The sequence below is a fragment of the Castor canadensis genome, chromosome 3 (assembly GCF_047511655.1).
Source record: "Castor canadensis chromosome 3, mCasCan1.hap1v2, whole genome shotgun sequence".
Lineage (NCBI taxonomy): Eukaryota > Metazoa > Chordata > Mammalia > Rodentia > Castoridae > Castor > Castor canadensis.
In genome coordinates this window covers 148,529,920-148,552,555 of record NC_133388.1, presented here as the reverse complement: position 1 = coordinate 148,552,555, position 22,636 = coordinate 148,529,920, and the positions used below count along the sequence as shown (strand labels likewise).

The 22,636-nt window shown below is 37.1% G+C and overlaps 1 protein-coding gene across 1 annotated transcript; it reads left to right on the top strand.

The window, feature by feature from the left end:
* Positions 1–570: 570 nt before the first annotated feature.
* On the top strand, positions 571–15,363 carry Slc7a13 (solute carrier family 7 member 13). Its single transcript, XM_020179166.2, has 4 exons — positions 571–1,369; positions 4,793–4,924; positions 11,793–12,154; positions 14,799–15,363. The coding sequence occupies exons 1-4, from the start codon at positions 682–684 to the stop codon at positions 15,042–15,044; spliced, it is 1,428 nt and encodes a 475-aa protein (XP_020034755.2). The 5' UTR covers positions 571–681; the 3' UTR covers positions 15,045–15,363.
* The last annotated feature ends 7,273 nt before the right edge of the window (positions 15,364–22,636 follow it).

The window sequence follows — 22,636 nt, the reverse complement described above, 5'->3', positions numbered from 1 at the left end:
TTCCTGGGCATTTGCACAAACTCAAACACACACTTACACACACACACACACACACACACACACGCACGCACACACAGCTTCAAGGTCTTCAGGAAGAATATGGCAGAGCTGTTTGAAGGCCTTATCGATATTTCCGCCAGTTAGTTTAGGCTGGGGTTATTTTCCTATGCTGGTATTGTTGCCTTAGGAAACTGCCACATTAAATAATTGCAGTTGGTTGTTTCAGACATACAATCTACAGATAGGGATTTTTCTCATGGAGCAGTCTCTGAGTCATGTCAAAAAAACAACTTATGCAGCGCAAACAGAACTTTGTCAAAGAGCTAAGAAATATATCCTAGAAAATGTCTTAGAGCTAAGAACAATGTTCTATAATTATTTTTGAGGAGTTGTAATCTTCATTTTCTTTTAAATTCCTTTTCTTCATCTGAATGTATTATTTTGATAATAATTAAAAGACAAGTCAAACTAAACCCTTATAGGTAATCTATTTTATTTTACCTAATTATGTCACATATACTTTGTTAATTATTGAAAATAGACTATATTTAATGAAGGTGGCACAAAAAGGGACAGCACTACTTTATTTCAGAGCATGCAAGAACATCTTTTCCCACAATATACACAGGAAAATTTAGAAATTGTAATTTCTAAAATATAGGATTTTAAAATTTTTTAATTATGATGGGTATAGAGAAGAAAATACAGCTCAAAAGAGAGCTTGGATATCTCTGGGTCACATGCTTTTTACTTATTAATATAATTGGTGCAGGAATTTTTGTGTCCCCCAAAGGGGTGCTGCAGTACTCTTGCATGAATATAGGGGTCTCCCTGTGTATTTGGGCTGTCTGTGCTGTATTATCCATGACAAGCACTCTGTGCTCTGCAGAGATAGGTACAGCCTTCCCGTACTGTGATGCTTACTACCACTTTCTCAAGAGATGCTACGGCCCTTCCATTGCTTTCCTGAGACTTTGGACATCCTTGTTTACACGGCCAGGGATAATTGCCAGCCACGCCCTGCTGCTTGCTGAGTATGGCATCCAGCCTTTTTACCACAACTGCTCTGCCCCAAGTCTACCAAAGAAATGTCTGGCCCTGGCCATATTGTGGATTGTGGGGTTTCTGAATTGTCGTGGTGTGAAAAAGGTGACTTGGCTTCAGACCATTAGCACAGTGCTGAAACTGACCATACTCTGCCTCATTTCCCTGACCGGGTTGCTCATGCTGGTGAGAGGAGAGGAGAAGCACGTGGCAAGGCTTCGGAATGCTTTTGATGCTGAGTTTCCAGATGCCTCCCAGATAATACAAGCCATCTTCCAAGGATATTTTGCATTTGCAGGAGGGGGATGCTTTACATTTGTAGCAGGTAATTAAGAATCTGTTGAGAAAAAGGCAACCTATGATTTACTGCATGAATTATACAGTGCAGATCTTTTTATTGTATTTTGAGTTTTATCTTAAACAAATGATTCATTTTTTTTTCTGTTTTGACTTTCTAAATCAGTATATGGTAACTTTGGACTTGTCACCTATTCTTAATCCTTTATCCCCTTCGTGCCAAAGCTATTATGTTATTGGCCAACTTTTTTCTTTTCAGCTTCGTTTTCTGGGACCACAAATATGAAACTCCTGAATTAATCTAGTGTCTTCTTTGTGAGTATGTGAATGCTCAGGTTGTGAAATATTTCTCTCAGATGACACTGTGAATTCATGTATGATCTAATGCTGGACTGTGTTTGTGTTGTGAATGTGTTTATTTTCTTTTGGAATTATATTTGGTTATAATATTTTTCTTTCATAGATGAACAATATAATGTTAAAGACTTGATTTTGGATGGGATTGGCTTTTCTCACATCAAGCATTTCAAATTAATGTTAAAGCTACAACCTTTGTGCATACATTTTAGAAACAGTCATCTGATAGCAATCTTGGATGATTTTAAATGGTAAATTAGTCAAAATGCAAAGAAATATTTAGGACTACTCCTTATAACCATGATTATAGGCGCCCAAATGAGGTTCCTTTTCCCCCCACCTCCAGACTGGCACTCCTTGGGTACCTGACACAGGAGTTTCTCCAAAAGCCACAGGGCCCCTTGTTCTGGCTCACTGTCTAAAGCCAAGTCCCTTCTTTCCACCCTTGACTGCTGAGGTGTGTGTTCAGATGTACAATACCTCTTTGATCACTCAAAACCTCAGAGCAGAGCAACAAAGGCTGGATTTTGTCATGCCCTGTACTAGGCTCTTTAGTGTTTTAAATGGAAGAGAATCATAGATATCTTTGATGGCACTGAGGCTAGATTTAATACCCATCAATGAGTTCAGTGTGAGTACAAAAGTTTTTCTCTTTTGATTTTCAAAGTCAGTCTTTCTCCTTCAACTCTATCTAGCCAGGTGTGGTGGTGCATGTCTGTTATCCTAGCACTTGGGAGACTAAGGCAGGAGGATTGTGAGTTCAAGATCAGCCTGAACTGTATAGCAAAAACCCTGCCTCTAAAAAAAAAAGAGATACAACATACAATCTTGTGTGACTGTAAAATTGTTTCTACCAGATGGTGATTGTGTTGACAATAGATATGGTTACAGCAACTCCATAAAGGAAGAGCAAAATGGCATAGGACTGGAGACAGATGACTGGACAATGTCAACTTTTAGACAGCAAGTGGAGAAAGATGTAACAGTAAGGAAGCCAGAGAACGTTTAAAGAATTATAAAGTAAAACCCCATATAGTCTTAAAACAGGGGGTCATCCACATGGTTAAATGCTTCAGAAGCTGAGGGATCTAAGGAATGATCAGACAACATTTCATTGGTTTAGGAAAAGTCATAGGTGAACTTCATGCATGAAAGGAAAGTAATTTTGAATTGAGTTAAAAAAATAAAGTATTGAGAAAAGAAGACTGTGAGATTTTGTGTCTAAATGGACCACTGCAACTTCAAGGGCAAGGATAAAAAGCAACACTTGAATCTTCCTCTCTCTTTCTCCATTTCCAGAGATGTTTCATTGTCAGATAGTTATTCTCTGCTAAAAACATTTGAGTAAGCTGGTGGAGTGGCTCACATGGTAGAGCACCTGCCTTGCAAGCATGAGACCCTGAGTTCAAACCCCAGAACTACAAAAAAAATTATGAAATTAACTACCTTATTAATTAATGCAGAATTCCTCCAAAGCAGCTGATTGTAAGCAAAAGCTGGGGGAATTTTAGTGTGTGTTGGGGTAGTTAATGTACTAAATAAATCTTAAGAAAAACTAAGTCCTAAACACTTTTATCAGTAAAATAGCAATTTGCAGACAGCTGACTTTGCATGGATCAGAATACATTTGTTTTAAGATCAATGTCCAAGATTATTTGCTACCTGTCTGGCTATTATAACTCTTTATTATAAATTTAAATTCTTATTTCTGTAAGAATTTCTATATCTTCTTGCTATAAATAAAATATGTAATGAGAATGAATAGAAGGACCAGAAGAAAGTATAATTAATTGTTTTTAAAAAACTGCCCTTTTGCTTGTTCCAAAGCTTGTGCTAATAACCATAGTCATTAACAACAACCATTTTTAAGCACTCGTTAAGTGCTGGGCACTGGGATTGAAATTTTATTGTCTCTATAGCTTCCATTTCTCCCACTATACAGTTAAGGAAGTTGAAACCTTGACAACCCATATGTTGTCCATAGGCCAAAACTAGTAAGTGTTACAACCAGGGTGACAATTAGAGCTCTCTAATTCTTTACTCTTTGAGTCTTATCAACTTCTGTTAATGTATTCCTTGGCATTACATTCAAATTAATGTACTCCGTGAGCATTACATTCATCCCATAGGCAGATGGAAGAAATTTGATATATGTCAAAGATCCGAGCAACTCACCTTCAGCAGCAACAGGGACTTACTAGTTAGGGGATTTGGTTTTAAGTAACAGAAACCCTCATGCATTAGCTTAAACAATAAAAGGGGGCTTACTGGATGAATAGCACTGTGTTTCCTTCCTTCCTTCCTTCCTTCCTTCCTTCCTTCCTTCCTTCCTTTTTTCCTTCCTTCCTTCCTTCCTTCCTTCCTTCCTTCCTTCCTTCCTTCCTTCTCCTTCCAAACCAACCTTACATTGCTCTTCTCTCAGTTCTCTAAGTCTTATTGACCTTGGGTTCAAATTCTTGAGAGAAATTTTCTTATATACTAGCAGTGATGGGCTTCCAGTGGGTCAGATGTCTGTTCCGGTACTCAGGGCACAAAGACTCACTGCATACCCATGGCTACAGATGTTAAATTCTTTGTGTCAGGGAGTAATTTTCAGAGAAAGGCAAAATGGTCACTTACCACAGTGGTGATTTTAACTTTTATGTGCTTGTTTAACTAATGTGTAGCTCTGCTTCTTAAGGTCAAGTTTCTTATAGATTTTGCTCACTATTGAACTCCCATTCCCAAGCTCAGTGTGTTGTTCTTATTAGACAAGACTGAAGATGTAGGTAGGTTCCAGAAGTTTCAGGCACTGTGGCTTCAAATTTCATTTTTAAATCTGTGTCTTCAGAAATATTGCAATCTATGGGGAAATTTTCCCTTTTTCTTCATTTAGCAGCAAACTCAGAGTCAGATGGACATGCAGTAGTTTGTATGCATCTGTGTGTGTGTTTGAGAGAGAGAGAAAGAGAGAGAGAGAGAGAGAGAAGAGAAAAAGACAGAGACAGAGAGAATGGAAAGAATACAGTCTAATATTTGACACATGAACAAGTTTAAAGATAAATTTAAGAAATAATTTTTACCAATTATGGTTTTGCTCTTTTATGTGTTGTAGGGGAACTGAGGAAACCCAATAAGACAATTCCCAAAAGCATATTTACAGCACTACCTCTGGTGACTGTGGTTTACTTACTGGCTAATATTTCCTACATGACTGTTCTGACGCCAAGAGAAATTCTCTCTTCAGGTTTGTATACAAATGGCCAAGCCAAAAATGAAGTGCTGGTACTTTAAGCATATCTGAAGTATCGCCTTACCTTTGTTTATTGTTCATTATTCTGTATATAGAATCAGCTTGTAGTTTTCTAACAATGAAGGACCAAAGAGTAGGGTTTGGCTTAGAAAGGAGATTCATGTGTAAGCATGGCTGTGCATTTTCTGATAATATGGACGAGTATGTGTAATGTTGATATATGGTACAGAAAAGATTCAACATATTAGTTGTCTGTTTCATGATCTCTTCTCATCACAGTGAGGTTATTGAACCAGTACTTACATCTATTAAATCTTTCAAAATATTCTATTTTCAGTACTCTTCTGGGTGACATGAAGAATCATAAATTTTGAAATATAGAGTATTAGCAGTTGAAAGAGGGGATGCTAATGGTCAACTGATGCATATAATTGATAATATTAATATGTAAAACGCTGAAGTTTTTAGTTTAAATAGCTAAAACTTATGGTGGTAAAGAACTCTGAATATATTGAAAATTTGACTCAAAATCACTATCTAAAAGCCCATATGTCAAATAAACAATAAGAAAATCTTAAAGAAGTCGGGCACTGGTGGTTCATGCCTGTAATCTTAGCAACTCAGGAGGCAGAGATCAGGAGGATCATGGTTTCAAGCCAGCCCAAGCAAATAGTTCATGAGACCCTATCTCAAAAAAACCCTTCACAAAAAAAGGCTGGTAGAGTGGCTCAAGATGTAGACCCTGAGTTCAAACCCCAATACCATTAAAAAAAAAAAAAAGAAAGAAAATCTTAAAGAAATAGACATACTTTTAAAAATGAATAGGAGATTCAAGGAATAAAAGGAAATTTAGAAAGAAATGAAAAATATTGAAAATGGAAAACTGGTAATTGTCTCACATCAGCACTAAACCTTGAGGCATCACTTTCTGAGATAAACCTATTACCCAGTACTTTAGGATTAGTTCCTTTTGAGCAATTATTATTGCTTTGGTGAATGTTTGAGGCACTAGAGATAAGTCAAAGAAAGGTGTTTTTTTTAAATTTTATTGTTTTATTATTCATATGTGCATACAAGGCTTGGGTCATTTCTCCCCCTTGCCCCCACCCCCTCCCTTACCACCCACTCCGCCCCCTCCCGCTCCCCCCCACCCCCTCAATACCCAGCATAAACTATTTTGCCCTTGTCTCTAGTTTTGTTGAAGAGAGAGTATAGGCAATAATAGGAAGGAACAAGTGTTCCTGGTTGAGATAAGGATAGCTATACAGGGAGTTGACTCACATTAATTTCCTGTTAAGTGTGTGTTGCCTTCTAGGTTAATTCTTTTTGATCTAACCTTTTCTCTAGTTCCTGGTCCCCTTTTCCTATTGGCCTCAGTTGCTTTTAAGGTATCTGCTTTAGATTCTCTGCATTAAGGGCACCAAATGCTAGCTAATTTTTTAGGTGTCTTACCTATCCTCACACCTTCCTTGTGTGCTCTAGCTTTTATCATGTGCTCATAGTCCAATCCCCTTGTTGTGTATGCCCTTGATCTAATGTCCACATATGAGAGAGAACATACGATTTTTGGTCTGTTGGGCCAGGCTAACCTCACTCAGAATGATGTTCTCCAATTCCATCCATTTACCAGCGAATGATAACATTTCGTTCTTCTTCATGGCTGCATAAAATTCCATTGTGTATAGATACCACATTTTCTTAATCCATTCGTCAGTGCTGGGGCATCTTGGCTGTTTCCATAACTTGGCTATTGTGAATAGTGCCGCAATAAACATGGGTGTGCAAGTGCCTCTAGAGTAACCTGTGTCACAGTCTTTTGGGTATATCCCCAAGAGTGGTATTGCTGGATCAAATGGTAGATCAATGTCTAGCTTTTTAAGTAGCCTCCAAATTTTTTTCCAGATGGTTGTACTAGTTTACATTCCCACCAACAGTGTAAGAGGGTTCCTTTTTCCCCCGCATCCTCGCCAACACCTGTTGTTCGTGGTGTTGCTAATGATGGCTATTCTAACTGGAGTGAGGTGGAATCTTAGTGTGGTTTCAGTTTTTTGTAGACTGCTAACCAGTTTTCCCAGCAGTTTTTGTTGAAGAGGCTGCTATTTCTCCATCATATATTTTTAGCTCCTTTGTCAAAGACAAGTTGGTTATAGGTGTGTGGCTTCATATCTGGGTCCTCTATTCTGTTCCATTGGTCTTCATGTCTGTTTTTGTGCCAGTACCATGTTGTTTTTATCATTATTGCTTTGTAATATAGTTTGAAGTCAGGTATTGTGATACCTCCTGCATTGTTCTTTTGACTGAGTATTGCCTTGGCTATTTGTGGCCTCTTGTGTTTCCATATAAATTTCACGGTAGATTTTTCAATCTCTTTAATGAATGTCATTGTCATTTTGATGGGAATTGCATTAAACATGTAGATTACTTTGGGGAGTATCGACATTTTTACTATGTTGATTCTACCAATCCATGAGCATGGGAGATCTCTCCACTTTCTATAGTCTTCCTCAATCTCTTTCTTCAGAAGTGTATAGTTTTCCTTGTAGAGGTCTTTCACATCTTTTGTTAGGTTTACACCTAGGTGTTTGATTTTTTTTTGAAGCTATTGTAAATAGAATTGTTTTCATACATTTAAAGAAAGGTTTTTATATTGGTACTGGGGCTTGAATTTGGGGTCTTACACTTGCTAGGTAAACACTCTACAGTTTGAGCCACATCCCTACCCATCAGGTTTTTAAAAATAGACTTGACATATAAAAATTGGACATATTTAGGTATACACTGTGATAATTCCATACACTGTATACAACATGTGATAATCAAATCAAGATAATCAGTATTTCCAAATCCTTAAACATGATCATTTATTTTGTTCCTACCTTCAAAACCAAGGTAGGTTTTAATATAAAAATTACAACAAACTGCCTCAATTTGAATGTGACTACTGTATAGAAGGCTCCAATGGCGTGCCACTTCAGAGTGCATTCCCAAGGGTCTAGGTATCTTAGGAGCTGGAAAACTAAACAAAAGAAAGATTCTAAGGATTTGTGTGAAAAAAAACCAAATGCAAAACTACATGAGAACAATCAGTGATTTATTAACTATCTCGATTGTGTAAAGAGTAAGTTTATAAAGTTAATTCTGGGTCTGCCCAGAACTACTGGTCAGCTGGTACAGGTATACAGTTCACTGAAGCTGACATTTGTTATAACTGCCTGGGCTTCGGTCATATTGTTATTAAAAAACGGCAAATGTTGCTGGGAGAGTGGCTCAAGTGTAGTGTGCCTGCCTAGCAGGCCCTGAGTTCAAGCACCAAAAAAAAAAAGGAAAATAAATTGTAAATGTCTCCTTTGGTGCATCATAATGGTGGCAACAATGTTGCAAGTGGCACAATAGTTTTGCCTTAGTGGAAAACTGATAAAGTATTTTGACTATAATCATTGCTAATAATTTGGTTTATGGTGCTTCCTTTTTCTGATTTATAATCCTTAGACTTTCTTTAAATTCCACATTTTTGAATTTAAATATTTACAGTTTTGTATTAGGAATTCAAATTAAAAGAAAATAATGAGAACTATGTGTGAAAAATGTACGTATTGGGATGGTCATCCTATCATTAGCTAAGGTAGCAAAATCATTGAAGACTTCCAGAATACCAATAGGGTTAAAGTAAATAAGTTAGATAAAGTCATATAGTAGACCATTCTGAACATTTAAAAAGATCAGATTGCTGATGGATATGTAAAGGGACAATGCTTATAATGTGACAATGATGGCAAAGGCAAGATTTAAATTCTCGTCTAAAAGAGGAAGTAAATAGAAATGGTGATCAGCTGGTATGATGTGGGTGGTTTTTGCTTTATTATTTTCACTGAATTTTCCACATTTTCTTTAATGAAGTGCATAATTGATATCACTAGTGGGGAAAGTTAAAACCAACAGAAGTAGATCTGTCCTCACCCCCAGTGGGGATTAAATCCAGGGCTTTGGGCATGCTTGGCAAACACTCTTCCACTTGAGCTATACTGCCAACTCTTTGGTTTGCATTTTGTTTTTGAGAGAGGGTCTTCCAAACTTTGCCCAGGCTGGCCTTGAAATCTTGATCTTCCTGCTTCTGCCTTCAGAGTAGCTGGGATTACAAGGAAATAGGTTCTTAAAGTTAAGAATTTTAAGGATTAAGAATTTTAAGGATTGTTTGATCAAATAATCTAAAAGATGCGAAAAATTTCCAAAGAAATATGAGGTATCTATGATGCGGTGTGAATTGGATGTTACATTTTACTTGAGGAACACTTAAAGAAATTATGCCAAACTGTAATAAATTTTAGATTGTGTGGTTTGTATAGTAAAAGAAGCAATGGTGTTAGTTGTATAATTTTTTTTTTATCTGTCAGTGTCAGAGCTCTGGCCTTTTTCTTCTTCTATTATTCTTAGAGGAAAAATACCCTCCCTTGACTTAAGAATGTGTATACCTTTGGACTCACAAGTTCCATTTCTAAAAATTTCCTCTGAGGAAAATTATATAACTGTCAAGATATGAAGGCATGAGTATTTTTTAAAGCACATTTTTTTTTGTTTGTTGTTAGACAAGGTCTCACCATGTAGCTCAAGTCAACCTTGAACTTGTGATCCTTCTGTTCCAGCCACCTAAGTGCTACAATTACAGGCACGTGCCAGCATGCCTGGCTTTTCCAAACAATTAAAATTTTATTTTTGAATTAGCACACAGTAATAATATGAAGGGATTTCATTGTGATAATACCATACATTCATACAGTGCGCCTTGAAAATGCTCACCTCCTCCATTATATTTCCAACCCTTTTCAGTGTTTCATTGTGCTTTTTTTCTATGTATCTATATGGCATACTTTGCCCATCTGACATTGAAGCACATTTTATATTAGCAAAAACCTGAGAGCCAGGCATTGTGGTGCATGTCTGTAATTTCATCTACTCGGGAGGTGATCCAAGGCTGATGACCAGGGCAAAAACACAAGATCTTACCAGAAAAACAAACTAATGCAAAAGAGTTCAAACTCTAGTTCTGCCAAAACAAGCACAAACACAAACAAGCAAACAAGCAAAAAACTGAAAACAACCTATAGATTCACCAATGAGATATCTATACATAAGTAGATAAATTAATTTGCAGTTATATAGTTGAATAGTGAGAATTCACTAAAATAATTACATGGATGCATATGTACTAATATGATCAAAATACATTGGAAAGTAAAAAAAAGCAAGCCCAAGCATGTGAACTCACAAACACACTCATATGTGTGTGTACTCACAGAATCCATGCACACAAGGATGCAATCCTCTCAGAGCTTATATGATATAATTTTAGATGATTTCTGGAGGAGGATCTAAATAGATGTTAACAGTAGCTACACTGGGGGAGCACGAACGAGAAATTGAAGAAAACGTTCACTTTTTACTTTATGTGCTTCACTGCTATTTATTTTACTTTTTACCAAAAGCATATATAATTAAAAAAACATGAAATTATATACTTGTGAACAGACATCTTAAATGAGCAATGGACTATGTATACTGAGCTGAGAACACAATAAAAATTACTATCAAAGAAAAAAGAAAAGAAAAATGGTGTGGGAAGGAGTAAAAAAGGAAAAACAACTATGGGCTAGGGATAAAGATTATGTATGAATATTATGTACAATTTTTGCCAGCCAATGCTGGCCTTGCTGCACTATGGCCTCCTTTAGTTAGAATCAACCACACTTGTAGAAAGTGCATTGGGAAATCAAAGGGCAGCTTCTTTTGCATTATGGAAGAGAAATATTTGTAAAATGTGTCTGAAAGTGGGCAGTATGTGAATGTATGGGTAACCAGGAGGAGCAACCAATAATACCTTATTTGAAATGAATAAGAACTGAGACAGGAGATACTTTTAAACAAGACTCAATATTGTAGATAGTGCTAAAGAGAAAAGTGGTATGGCACTTGAGACTATTTGAAATAGGTTAAATATCTGGGCATGGTAGCCCATGTCTGTAATCCCAGCACTTAGGAAGCCAAGGTAGAAGAACCATGATTTTTTGTTCAGCCTGAGCTACATAGCAAGACCCTGTCTCCAAATTAAGTAAATAAATAATGGTTAAAAATTAAAGATGTTAGCATGAACCATTGACGACATTTTAATTTTTCACATTTGAAAAGCCATTATACTGATGCCCTGGCGACTCCCCCTGGAAACCACCCTACTTATGCACAGAGGGCACCTACCCCCAGAGGTACCGGGGTTGACTGTACTCATGTTTCTCTGTGATGGAATGATCATTCTCAACCTCTACTTGGGAACCAGTTTAGACCAGTCCGAAATGACATAAGCATCTTCATCTGTGTATAATTTATTTTCTTTGCCTTTGTGGATCATTTTTCTAAATATTTTAAATTGTGCACTGGTATGGGTAAGTCTCATTATGGTGTCAGCAGTGTCACAGTGATTTTTCTGACTCTTACTGAATCTGTCAGCATTCTATATGCTAATCTTAGAAAATAAGTGTGCTTTCAATCATCCATTCAATAAAACTAATTCACTTCTCAAGTATTTTTTGAAAATTCCCTATATGTCTGAGTGAAGAACTAGTTTTATAGAAAAGAAATAAAGGCTCCTTGCTCTCAAAAAGTCCCTAGTCTTTTGGGGAAAAAATAATAACTAAAATGGACACATGCATAAGATGTTATGTAAAGATAAAACAAGGAAAGAATGAATAAAATTGAATTTTTGAATGACTTTAAAAATTTTGTGCTCTTACCAGGAAATAATATTATTTAAAGGTTTCTCATTAGATCTTCTTTCTTAATATGCTTACTTTTGTGTGTTTTTGTTTTTCTGCAGATGCTGTGGCTATTACATGGACTGACAGAGTCATCCCCCAATTAACGTGGATTGTTCCTTTTGCGATTTCTGCCTCATTATTTAGCAATCTTATGATTGATATACTTGAATCATCAAGACTGAAATACATTGCAGGCCAACAAGGCCAACTGCCTTTGTTATTTGGCATGCTTAATATTCACTCCTCTCCATTTATACCTGTTCTAGAAAGTGTCATCCTGGGATCCATTGCAATTGCCTCAACAAACCTAATTGAACTGATAAACTATGTTTTTTTTGTGTCTTCTGTTTGGACGATATTATCATTAGTAGGATTACTGAAGTTGAGATATCAGGAGCCCAATCTACATAGACCTTATAAGGTAAAAGTGGGTTTTCTAAATTCTTTTCTATTGTGAAATAAAAGCTACTGTTTGTGACTGTATTTGAAGGCTATATTTAGAACAGCTGTAAGTATTTTACTATCCAACAAATTGCAAAACATGTAAGGGTAATCTAACCTTCATTATAAATTTTTACTGTATAGGCTTTACTCAGTGTAAAATCTCCTTAGGTTCCATTTAGTGGTTTATTAGAAAGAAAGAGAGTTCTAAGGGCCGTGGGATGGATCACTGTGAGACTTTGGACCAGAGATTATTTGAGTTACTTATTACTTATGCATACCAGTGTCTTCTCCAGTCCGGGTCAGATTTAGCAAATGGAAACTAGAAGACACAACTCAAGGTCACACATGATAACATCCACTGCTTTGAAACACCAACTAATTTTGATCATTGAAGACTTCCATCTTTTCAACTTTACTACTTTTAAATGTACTTTTGGTCTAAATGAGGAAAAATTTCACAGAAGAGGTACTTTAATTTTAAAAAATAGAAGTAAGCAGACATTTAGCAGCATCAGGATTATGGGGAAAAGATGGCCTATCAGAGCAATAAAAATCTTGGTTGGCTAGATAGCATATTCAAGACTTTGTCTGGATGGTCACCTTTAATTCTTCCATTAAGACAAAAGGCAATTACTCCTGCTGTGCCCATTTTACAGATGAGGAAAGAGGTTTTGAGACACTAAGTCACTTGCCTAAGCTCATATAGCATGGAACAGAGCCATGATTCAAATTGTGGCAGTCTGTTTGAAGTGTTTGACTAGATGCTAGGAGAAAGAAAGCAATGTCTTCATCACCAACGCTGCTTGATTTACAATCATCTTTCCTTTTCTGTCTTCCCTTCTACTTTCACTCAGCCATCGCTTTCCTGCTGGATATTCAAATATGAGATGTGACTATATTTCAAGCATCTTACTCAGTGCTCTGGGTACAGAAAAGAGTAAGACTTGGCTTTTGCCTTTAGGCAGGTTATAATCTAGCTGGACAGTCAGATGAACCAAAGACCAACCATACTATGCTAATTATGACCTGGTGACATCCAGAGGATGCTCGGAGAACCTTGTGGAGGAAGATGTAATCTAGAGTAAGATTGACATCCGTGGTCCCCCTTGGAGCTTCCACAATGTCTCCTCTTCTCACAGTTTCATCTTCTGCAACTTTTAAATCTGTTCCCTCTTTACTGTTTTCTGACCCCCACTTTTGCTAGATCACTGGCCCTAATTAGACTGAATGAAGGTGAAGTTATGAACTGATGATGGATTTGTAGTACACCAAGATAATCACAAGTCAATCATTAAGAATTTGGGCTCAAGTCCAGGTCCTCAGCTTATTTTCTGAACTTTGTCTTGTTAGTTGACGTCTGCTCCTCAGTTCTTCATATCTCAAATGGCTCCCAGGCATGTAGATAGATTAAATAAGCTAAGGCTTGCAAACCATCCAGGGCTGACATTAAAGACTATTGTTATTTTATATTATCATATCATTATTTAATTTACATTTGCATCAAAAAGGAATGCAAGGGCAATTTATTTTTTTTGAGACAGGGTCTTGCTGTGTAGTACAGGCTGGCCTGGAAATCAGTTTATAGCCCATGCTGGCCTCAAACTCAGAATCATTCCACCTCCTGAGTGTTGGGATTACAGGCCTGTGCCACAATGCCCTACAAGGGCATTCTGTAGTACAGATGGTTAATTTTTTTTTGTCTGCCTATGTGAGTGCTTGTTTCTCTTTTTAATACTGAGCTGTGAGATGGTAGGCTATCTTTGTCAGTGGTACTTAAAAGTAAGAGGAGATTCTTAGTTATTTAAGACCCAAATGAAAGATTCTGCCATTAAAGGCGTTCATAATTGTGACTGCTGTGTATATTTAGGGTATAGATTCATGTCTCGTAAAGACATCTTAAAAATGACTGGCTAGAGATAGGCATGGTATTGCATACTTGTAATCTAGCATTCAGGTGGCAGAGGCAGGAAGATCAGAAGGTTGAGGTCAGCCTAGGCCACATAGTGAGACCCTGTCTCAACAAACAATCAGACAAACAAACAAACAAAAACACCCAAAATATTCTTTCTGGGTAGGGTAACTTTAGGTATAGCAAATACCAAGGATGGATCTTTAAGATTTTTGGCAAAACAAAAAATAGGAAGAATTTTTTGGACCAAAGGGTTCATCTTGATTTATTTCCTTTCTCAATCTGCTGAGCCTATGAAGTCATCATATTTACCTGAGTAACAGAGGGTCTACAGATAGTTTTTGTATTTTTGTCTTGAATTTCTTACAGACTTGAACTATTTTTCAAGTATGACTGCTGTAACCTCCATTTGGCCTTGGAAATTCCCTCTAAATAAATTCATACCATCTAGATGAGCAGATGGGTAACTTATTAGCTAATGGCCAGGACTGCTTCCACTCACTTAGAGTCAAACGTCAGATACTCATTCCTCCCAACCAATGCCCTGATGATGTTGTCAACAATTCCTTTTATGTGTTGTAAGCCAGGTTTATCCAAATAGCCTTCACAGTTTGCTTTTTTCTATCATTAGCTTATATCTTATTTTTATTTATATGAATACATAGCTATCATATATGAATCTCTAATTTTAAAAAATTTTGCCTTTTTTTAGGTGTTTTTGCCATTCATATTTGTGACACTGGCCATCTCCCTGTGTTTGGTTTTGATACCGTTGGTAAAGTCTCCATCGATGCACTATATCTATGTGTTTCTCTTTGTTCTCAGTGGATTACTGTTTTACATACCTTTAGTATATTTCAAATTGAAGTTGGTTTGGTATGAAAAGATGATTTGTTACTCACAATTGCTATTCAATATTTGTATCCCCGATGTGTCTAATGAGCAGGTGTCAGAGTAGGAACCTAAAAAAATAAATGGCCTGCTAAAAACACACCAAGTTCCAAATAAAGATTGGGCATATGATGTAATATTAATGATGAAATTCCCTTGATAACTTTCTCAAATGAAGCAATGTAGGTAACAGTGTTGTGGAGAGTACTAGCTTTAAAATCTGAGGCAATCATCATTATGTATGACTAAAGCTCTGTCTTGTTTAGTAAAAATTTTAAGTCTCAGTTTGTATAGCTTGATATATTGATGTCTCTCCTGTTCTTCCATTTTTTTTCCTGTATCCTCCATTTTTTTCCTGTATCTCAACTTTTTCTACTGAATTTGTGGTGTTCTTGTAATAAAAGTTAATGATTAAAAATGAAAAAGCATTCTCTTCATCTTTCTTGAGTCCTGTTTTTTTTTTTTTTTTTTTGGTGCTCATTTGAAGGTAAACAGAACAATTCCATGTGTCCTCTTTGCCTTTCCCCTCTAGTCACATTTTTTAAACCAATAGGTATTTTAGAAGCATGTGTTAATAAGTTTATTTTCTTTTGAGTGCCTTCCTTTAAATCCCAAGGAACATTGGAAGAGCAACATTGCTATGCTTTCATTTGACTAAAATGGGACCTATTTGCACTCTGCATGTAGGTATAAAACATGTGTATTAGATAGCTGAATAGATAGCATTTCAGCAGTCACACTCAACCAAGTATCATTCACTTTCTAAAAATTCCTCAATTTAACATAGAGTTTTAAAGTGTCTGGGTTAGGGGTGTCCTTCCAGTAAGAACAGGCAATGTGGGAAAATGATGAACCATTTTTGTTAGCCAGCTCTGTTCCTCATCAGTTGTGCCTCACAGGTGGCTCTTGTCCAGTTTGAGGAGTCATTCCCTGCTGTAATGGCTGAGCATCTTCTCCTACTTCTTCTCCCTTTTCTTCCTCTTCCTTCCTTTCTCCTCCCCTTTCCTCTTCCTCCTCCTCCCCTCCTCTTCTCCCCACCTCTTTCTAGTCTAGTTTTGAGATGAGGTCTCACTGTGTTGCCCAGCTTGAACTTCTAGGCTCAAGTGATCCTCTTGCTTCAGCCTCCTAAGTGGCTGGGACTATAGGTAAGTATCACTATACCTGGCTTTGTGATAGTTAAATTTTTTGTGTCCACTGCCTAAATTGCAGTGCTCAGGTATTTGGTCAAAAATTATTCTGGATGTTTCTACAGAGCTTTTTTTTTTCCTTTGGGGAGATGGGACTAACATTTAAATGGGTGGACTTTGAGTAAACCAGGTTGTTCTCTCTAATGTGGTGGACCTCATCCAATCAGTTGAAGGTCTTACTAGAACAAAGTCTGACTCCCTACTTCTCTTCCTGCAGCAGGAGGGAATTCTAAGCAGATGGCATTGGGACTATAATACTGGCTCATCCCTGGATCTCCATCCAGCCCATTCTGCAAATTTGTATGTGCCAGCCCTCAAAATCCTCTGAGCCAATTCTTTGAAAAACTCCCCTTTTTTCCATGTGCACACCCACTGGATCTGCTTCTAAGGGGGAACCCTGACTAATACACCTGACTCTCTCTGTTAGATTAAATATCCTATTCTTGCTTACTAAAGATGACTCTTCCCAGGTATTTATTCTCTTTCTTCTTTTGTAATATTTTTAAATATCATTCAAATTTAACCAATAATATATTCAAGTTAGCAGGATAGATGCATCCATTTATATTTTATTACTTATTTATTTTCTAAGCCAGTTGCCCATGTGGGCCTTATGGTTCAACATTCCCTCCACATGAAGCCTCCATCACATCTATGCAACTCTATAACAGCATCATTTCCCTCTTCCTATGAGCTTCTAACACAGTAGATGGCAAAAATAACTCTTGAGCTTGGTTCCATAGAAGTCATTCATATTTTTTACATTAAAGGTCAGAACTTAAGATTTTAACTGCCTGAAGATATTTGGATAACACATGAAAAGAACCATAGATTTGATTGATATCAGAATTAGAAGAAAGCTAGAATGTCTATAGCACCCTTGTAAAATAATTCACTTACCTAGGCTTATACACTTCTAGGTGTGGGGAAATCATAACCTGCTAAAGATGCTGGTCCTATCTTTGTTTTTCCAGAAGCTTTGCCTAGTATGAAGCAGCAATGTAATGTCTACTGCTGGGGACATCCAATCCTCTTTCACATGTTGTCCCTTCAGACATGGAGTAAGAGCTGCCTCATGGGTCTGTGTCTCTTCCAGATTAACAACCTCTCTCCCCCCATATTCAACAGTTGATGCTTTTAAGACCTTTGATCCCTGGGCTGGAGGTGTGGCTCAAGTGGTACAGCACCTGCCTACCAAGTGGGAGGGTCTGAGTTCAAGCTCCAGTACCACAAAAAGCAAAACGTTGATCCCTAAAATGTTTGTGCTGTAAACCATGCAGTCTTTCTAGATATTATCTGACTATGAGCAGATAATAAGAACCGAGCTATTCCTTTGGCTCATTCTGAATATTATAATTTTGCTCACTGTTTTGGCACTACTGTAGACTTAGGCCTCCTAAGCCTTTCCTGTGAATTATGGCTGAGACATGCCATCTGGGCAAGTGTGATAAGCCAATAAAACTTCTCAGGGAAATTTTTATTCTATAACAAATTAGCAGGAAATTGGTTGATGGTAGGAAATGCAGGGGCTGTTCTAGGTCATTAAGTTTTTATATCATTTTGGGAACTAAGGCCTATTTGCATAGTAAAACTTCTGCTTCTATCTTCTTTTGTAACACTCCTGACCATCAGTGAGTTCCCTTCCAGTCATATTTACTTTGAGAGGAGTCTGTTTTGATGATGGCAGGCAAGGGCTTAATTGCTCAAGTAGGGTTAATGACATTTAGCTGTTTGGCTAGAGTGTACCATGGAGACTTGCTGGTTGTATATGACCACACTTTCAAGCTGAAGAGTAATCGCATGGCTACCATGCAAGTAATGCCTCAGCGATATTACTTCTTGTCTGCACCATGAAATTAGCAGAGCAGACACCACCTGAGAAGTTTATGCCTCCTTTCTTTCCAGAACAGATTTAAATATCTCTGTAGGGCTGGAGATGTACCTCAGTGGTGGAGTTCTTGCCTTAGGTTTGATTCCCAGCACTAAAAAAAAAATTAAAAATAAAAAGCTCTGTGAGGGGGTATTAGCTTTCTAGAGCTGCCATAACAAATTTGATAGCTTAAAAACTACAGAAAGATATTCCTTTGCAGAGGGCCAGAATTAAGGTTATGGTAGGATTTATTCCAACAGCAGGCTGCTGTCGAGGGACAATCCATTCTGTTTCTGCCCTAATTCCTATTGGTGCTAGAAGGCCTTGGTGTTCCTGCACTTGGAGCTGCATCACTCCAACCTGTGCTTCTGCCCTTACCTGGTTTTCCCCCATGTTGCTCTGTTGATATGCTGGAATTTTCAGGTGGTGAGGGTCCTTGTTCCATGCTTAAATGGAAATCAAAGGCAGACTTGAGCAGCAAAGGTCAGAAAAGTTTTATTTGTAGAGAAGAGAAAGGAAAGGCCCCATGGGGTCGTGCAGTGGGAACTGGAAACCAGTGGTCCACTGAGTCAGGTTGGAAATTGGGTTATATAGCTTTTTATTGCCCCAGGACAGAGATTTTGGCAGGACGGATGTTGAAGGAGAGGTGTCTCTGTGGTGTGAACAGATGTTTCTTGGGAAGGAGAAGGGGCATTTTGCCCCTGGCTAATTGTCACCTTTTGGGAACATGTGGACCTCCCACAGTCTGGCCTTCACTGTACCATCTCATCTCAACATCATTAATTGCATCCATAAAGACTCTTATTTGAAATAAGGTCCCATTCTGATGACATTTCTTTGTGTTTCCTGTTGTGCCATATTTTCTCCTTTTTCAATGACTGGCCTTATTCACAAGTATATTTGGTGTCAACACATTTACATATACTAATGGTACACAAGGCACAAAATCTATCAAGCCTGACTTACTGTTTTATCACTCTCCAGTCCCACATTTGTAGGTTCATGGCATATTCAAAATTTCTATCTCGGTTATAGTCTTATGAAAGATAAAGTGTTTTGTGGCATGCTAGATAATTCTTTATTGTGTGGATTCTAGTGTGTTAGTAAGACCCTAATGTTTGCCCCTTTCCTTGCTATGAGAAAACATTTTGTGCAGGGAAAAGGCAAAATCATTCCCACCTTCAAGGGATGAACCATAAATGATCTTAACTAATCACTGTAACCCATCTTTTATTCTCTGTGCTTTGGTAGAGGCATGCAATCCAATTTTTGTCAATGAAATGAAAGGGAAAGTCAAATATAGAGTTTATAAAATTCTCCTTCCTAATTAAAAAAAAATGAGAACAAGCTCTCTATTTGTCCCTTTCATAGGTAGAAGGTATGATGCTGGAATTTGTGATAGCCATCTTGAGGCCCAGAGACCAGAACCCTGGGAAGAGAATCACCCTGTTGTTTAGTTGCGGACGTGAACAACCCTGGGACTGCCTGCCTCCAGACTTCCTGTTATGTGACTTCAATGAACAATCTATGGCACAAACACATTTACCCAGTTCCACTTCAAGCCAAAAATGGTTTAACCAGTACAATTGGTGGTCACTTAGTGATGAGAGAGGGTAATCAACTTAAAAATTTAAGTCTGTCTTATTATTTATCAATCAGAGTTAATATTAGAATTAGATAAGATAATATATTAAAAATAAGAAAAGTGTTTTTCTCAGTGCCTGACACATGATAAATACCAAATATCTGGTTGTTAAGATTATGCTAAATTAATACCTCTATTTTCTTTCTTCTTTCAGGTAAAAGTTTTATTAATTGGAAGGAAAAGGGAGTTCAGGAAAGGGGGCGACACTGATTATGGGAGATGAAGGCTGTCCTGCAACAGAGAATAAACCAGGCAAAGACCTCTATTTTCTTTCATTTTAATAACTATGCTAATAATTATTACTCACGGTATGGCCTAAGGAGGTTATGCGAATTATAGACAGGCACGGCTATTTTTTATGGTTAAAATATGGCACATACTAAATGCTCCATAAAATTTTAAAAACAAGTGAACATAACAGATGTAAGACTTTTATTAAATGAATAAAAAAAAGAGTGAGTGAATAAGTGTTAATACTTTCTAATGACTATTTGTCATTTCAAATTGCTAGAAGAAACAGTGGCATAGTATCCAAATAAATACTGTGGAAAACTTAATAGACACAGTTCCTTTGGAGAACTTACTATAGCATGTTAAGTGACAAAATATGAACACTCCATAGAAAACTTCATGGTGTCATTTACTAGTGATAAAGTAGTTCATTACATAATGGGAAATTCCTGGAGCCCCTCGTGGGAAATCTCTGAATTGTATTAAGATTAGAACTTGTCTCCCACCCTACCTGGGATTTTATCTGAGCATCTTACATGTTTATGTAGCATCAAATTTGAATTTATATAACACACAGTTAGTAGTTTGCCATAAACAGAACTCATTAAGATGAATGAAATGCAGCAGTGAGGTTTTCACAGAACAAGGAGTTCCTCCTCATAAAAGCCTATGGCTTCTATAATTCTCTTCTCTTTCTGAATTGGTGGGCTCCTTGTGAGCTCAAGCAGAATCCCAACAAGAATTTCGTCATCTGTTGGTCCCAATCTTATCACAACTGTTTGAATTTTTAAAAGAAATACTTAACATTGAAAGATAACATTATTTTCTTTTGCTCACAGGAAACGTGCACTGTGTTTTTCACTGAAAAAATTCTGGCTCACATACTTCTTGACGTCACACCTGAACTCAAAGTCCATTCTTGTTTTGGCATTTTTTAAAAGCAAATTCTTCAGAAGTCATAATTTACAAAATACCAGCTCAAATCCTGATGATGTTTTTGATGCTGATTCAACAGAATCTTACTTACCTAAGGTCAATATAAAGGAAATGACTTAAACCAATTATTAGATTTGTGTAAAGTTCTCTGGAAAGAAGTAAATGACTTATGTGTAAATATTTTATGAGCCTAAAGGCTGAATTTTAGAGACAGGGCTTTGAAAAGCCAAACCCATTGAAGAATTAGCACTGTAGTTCCTTTTATTGCTCTTGGGGAAAACCATTGAAAGATTTTGGGTAGTTCTTTGTGGTTGAGGGAAAAAAGCTGCTAATGGGACAATGCCATAGACTTTCTTCACCCTGTAGATGAGCTGGAAAATGGCCTTGGTTTAGTTCCAAAGAATGAGTAGCCTTGAAGGTCCAGGCAGAGAAAGATTCAGCTTTGGTCTGATGAGTACAATGTTCATTCACAAACTTGTGAATTCACAATGGCAGAAGACACAGTTAAGGTGACTTAGGTAGAAACTGACTGCATTGAGGAAATTTCTAGTTGCAGTAAAATGAATTTGAACTCTAGTATGGGAGACTATCCAGTCAAAAAAAAATTTTTAATTAGGGTATGCAAAAAAAAAGTTTGAGAATGACAATTATCACTCTTTGCATTAGAGATGGAACTTTTGTTTGCAGGTTCATATTGACAATACCCATTCTCCTAGGATTCGTTTTACATAAATGAAATTATGCATACAAATTCCTAGTCTACAATAAGAGCCCAGCAAATGTTAGTGGATACTATTATTATATGTGCTGTACAAAATAGTTATTGCAAAGACCCAATTATTTAGATTGTCTTTAGACACTACTATAAATCATGCAGCTGTGGACTGAATATGTTAGCCATTTAGTATCAGGCTTCCATGATTCATATTTTGATAACAAGATAGAATGGATGAAAGACTTTCTGACATTTTGAGAGAGAATTACCTTTCATTCCACATATATTAAGGGTTCTTAAAAAGCACTAGAAAATGTTCAGTGAAGTTGAAAACTGCTGTGGTTTACATGTGATTTGAGTGCATTCCCCAAGAGTTTATGTGTGGGGAGGCTGGTCCTCAGTGTTGGCCATGTTAGGGGGTGGTATGGAACCTTGAGGAGGTAGAGGAGGCATTTAAGTCATTGGGAACATTGACCTCAAAAGAGTGAGTTATAGAAGAGCAACCCTGACCCCTGAATCTCTCTCTTGGTTCCTATCTCACCAGGTGACCTCTCCTTCTCATATGTATTCCTGCCATGATGCCATGTTATGCTGTAGCCAGGGGCACCCTCACCAAAGCTGGCACCATACTGTTTAGACTTTTTGCTTCCCAGCTGTAAGCTCAATAAACCTATTTTTATCTGTCTTTTTCTTAATTAGTGTATATTAATTATACAAATAATTGGTTTCATTATGATATTTTCCTTCTTTTTATTCAGTATTGGGGATTGAACTCAGGGCCTTGCAATTGGTAGGCTATCAATCTACAACTTGAGTCATGCCTCCCTCTCCTCCTTATCATGTGTTCATACATATATATAATGTACTTTGGTCATATTCACTCCCTCCATTGTACTCTCTTGTCCCACTTCCCTCTATGTGATAGTTCCTTTCCTCTTCCCAAATAGTCCTCCCCTACTATAATGTTTTTCTTTTTTAAAAATCTAGATTCTGCATATGAGAGAAAACATGTGATATTTATTTTTCTGACTCTAGCATATTTTACTTAGCCTGATAATTTCCAGTTCCAAACGAC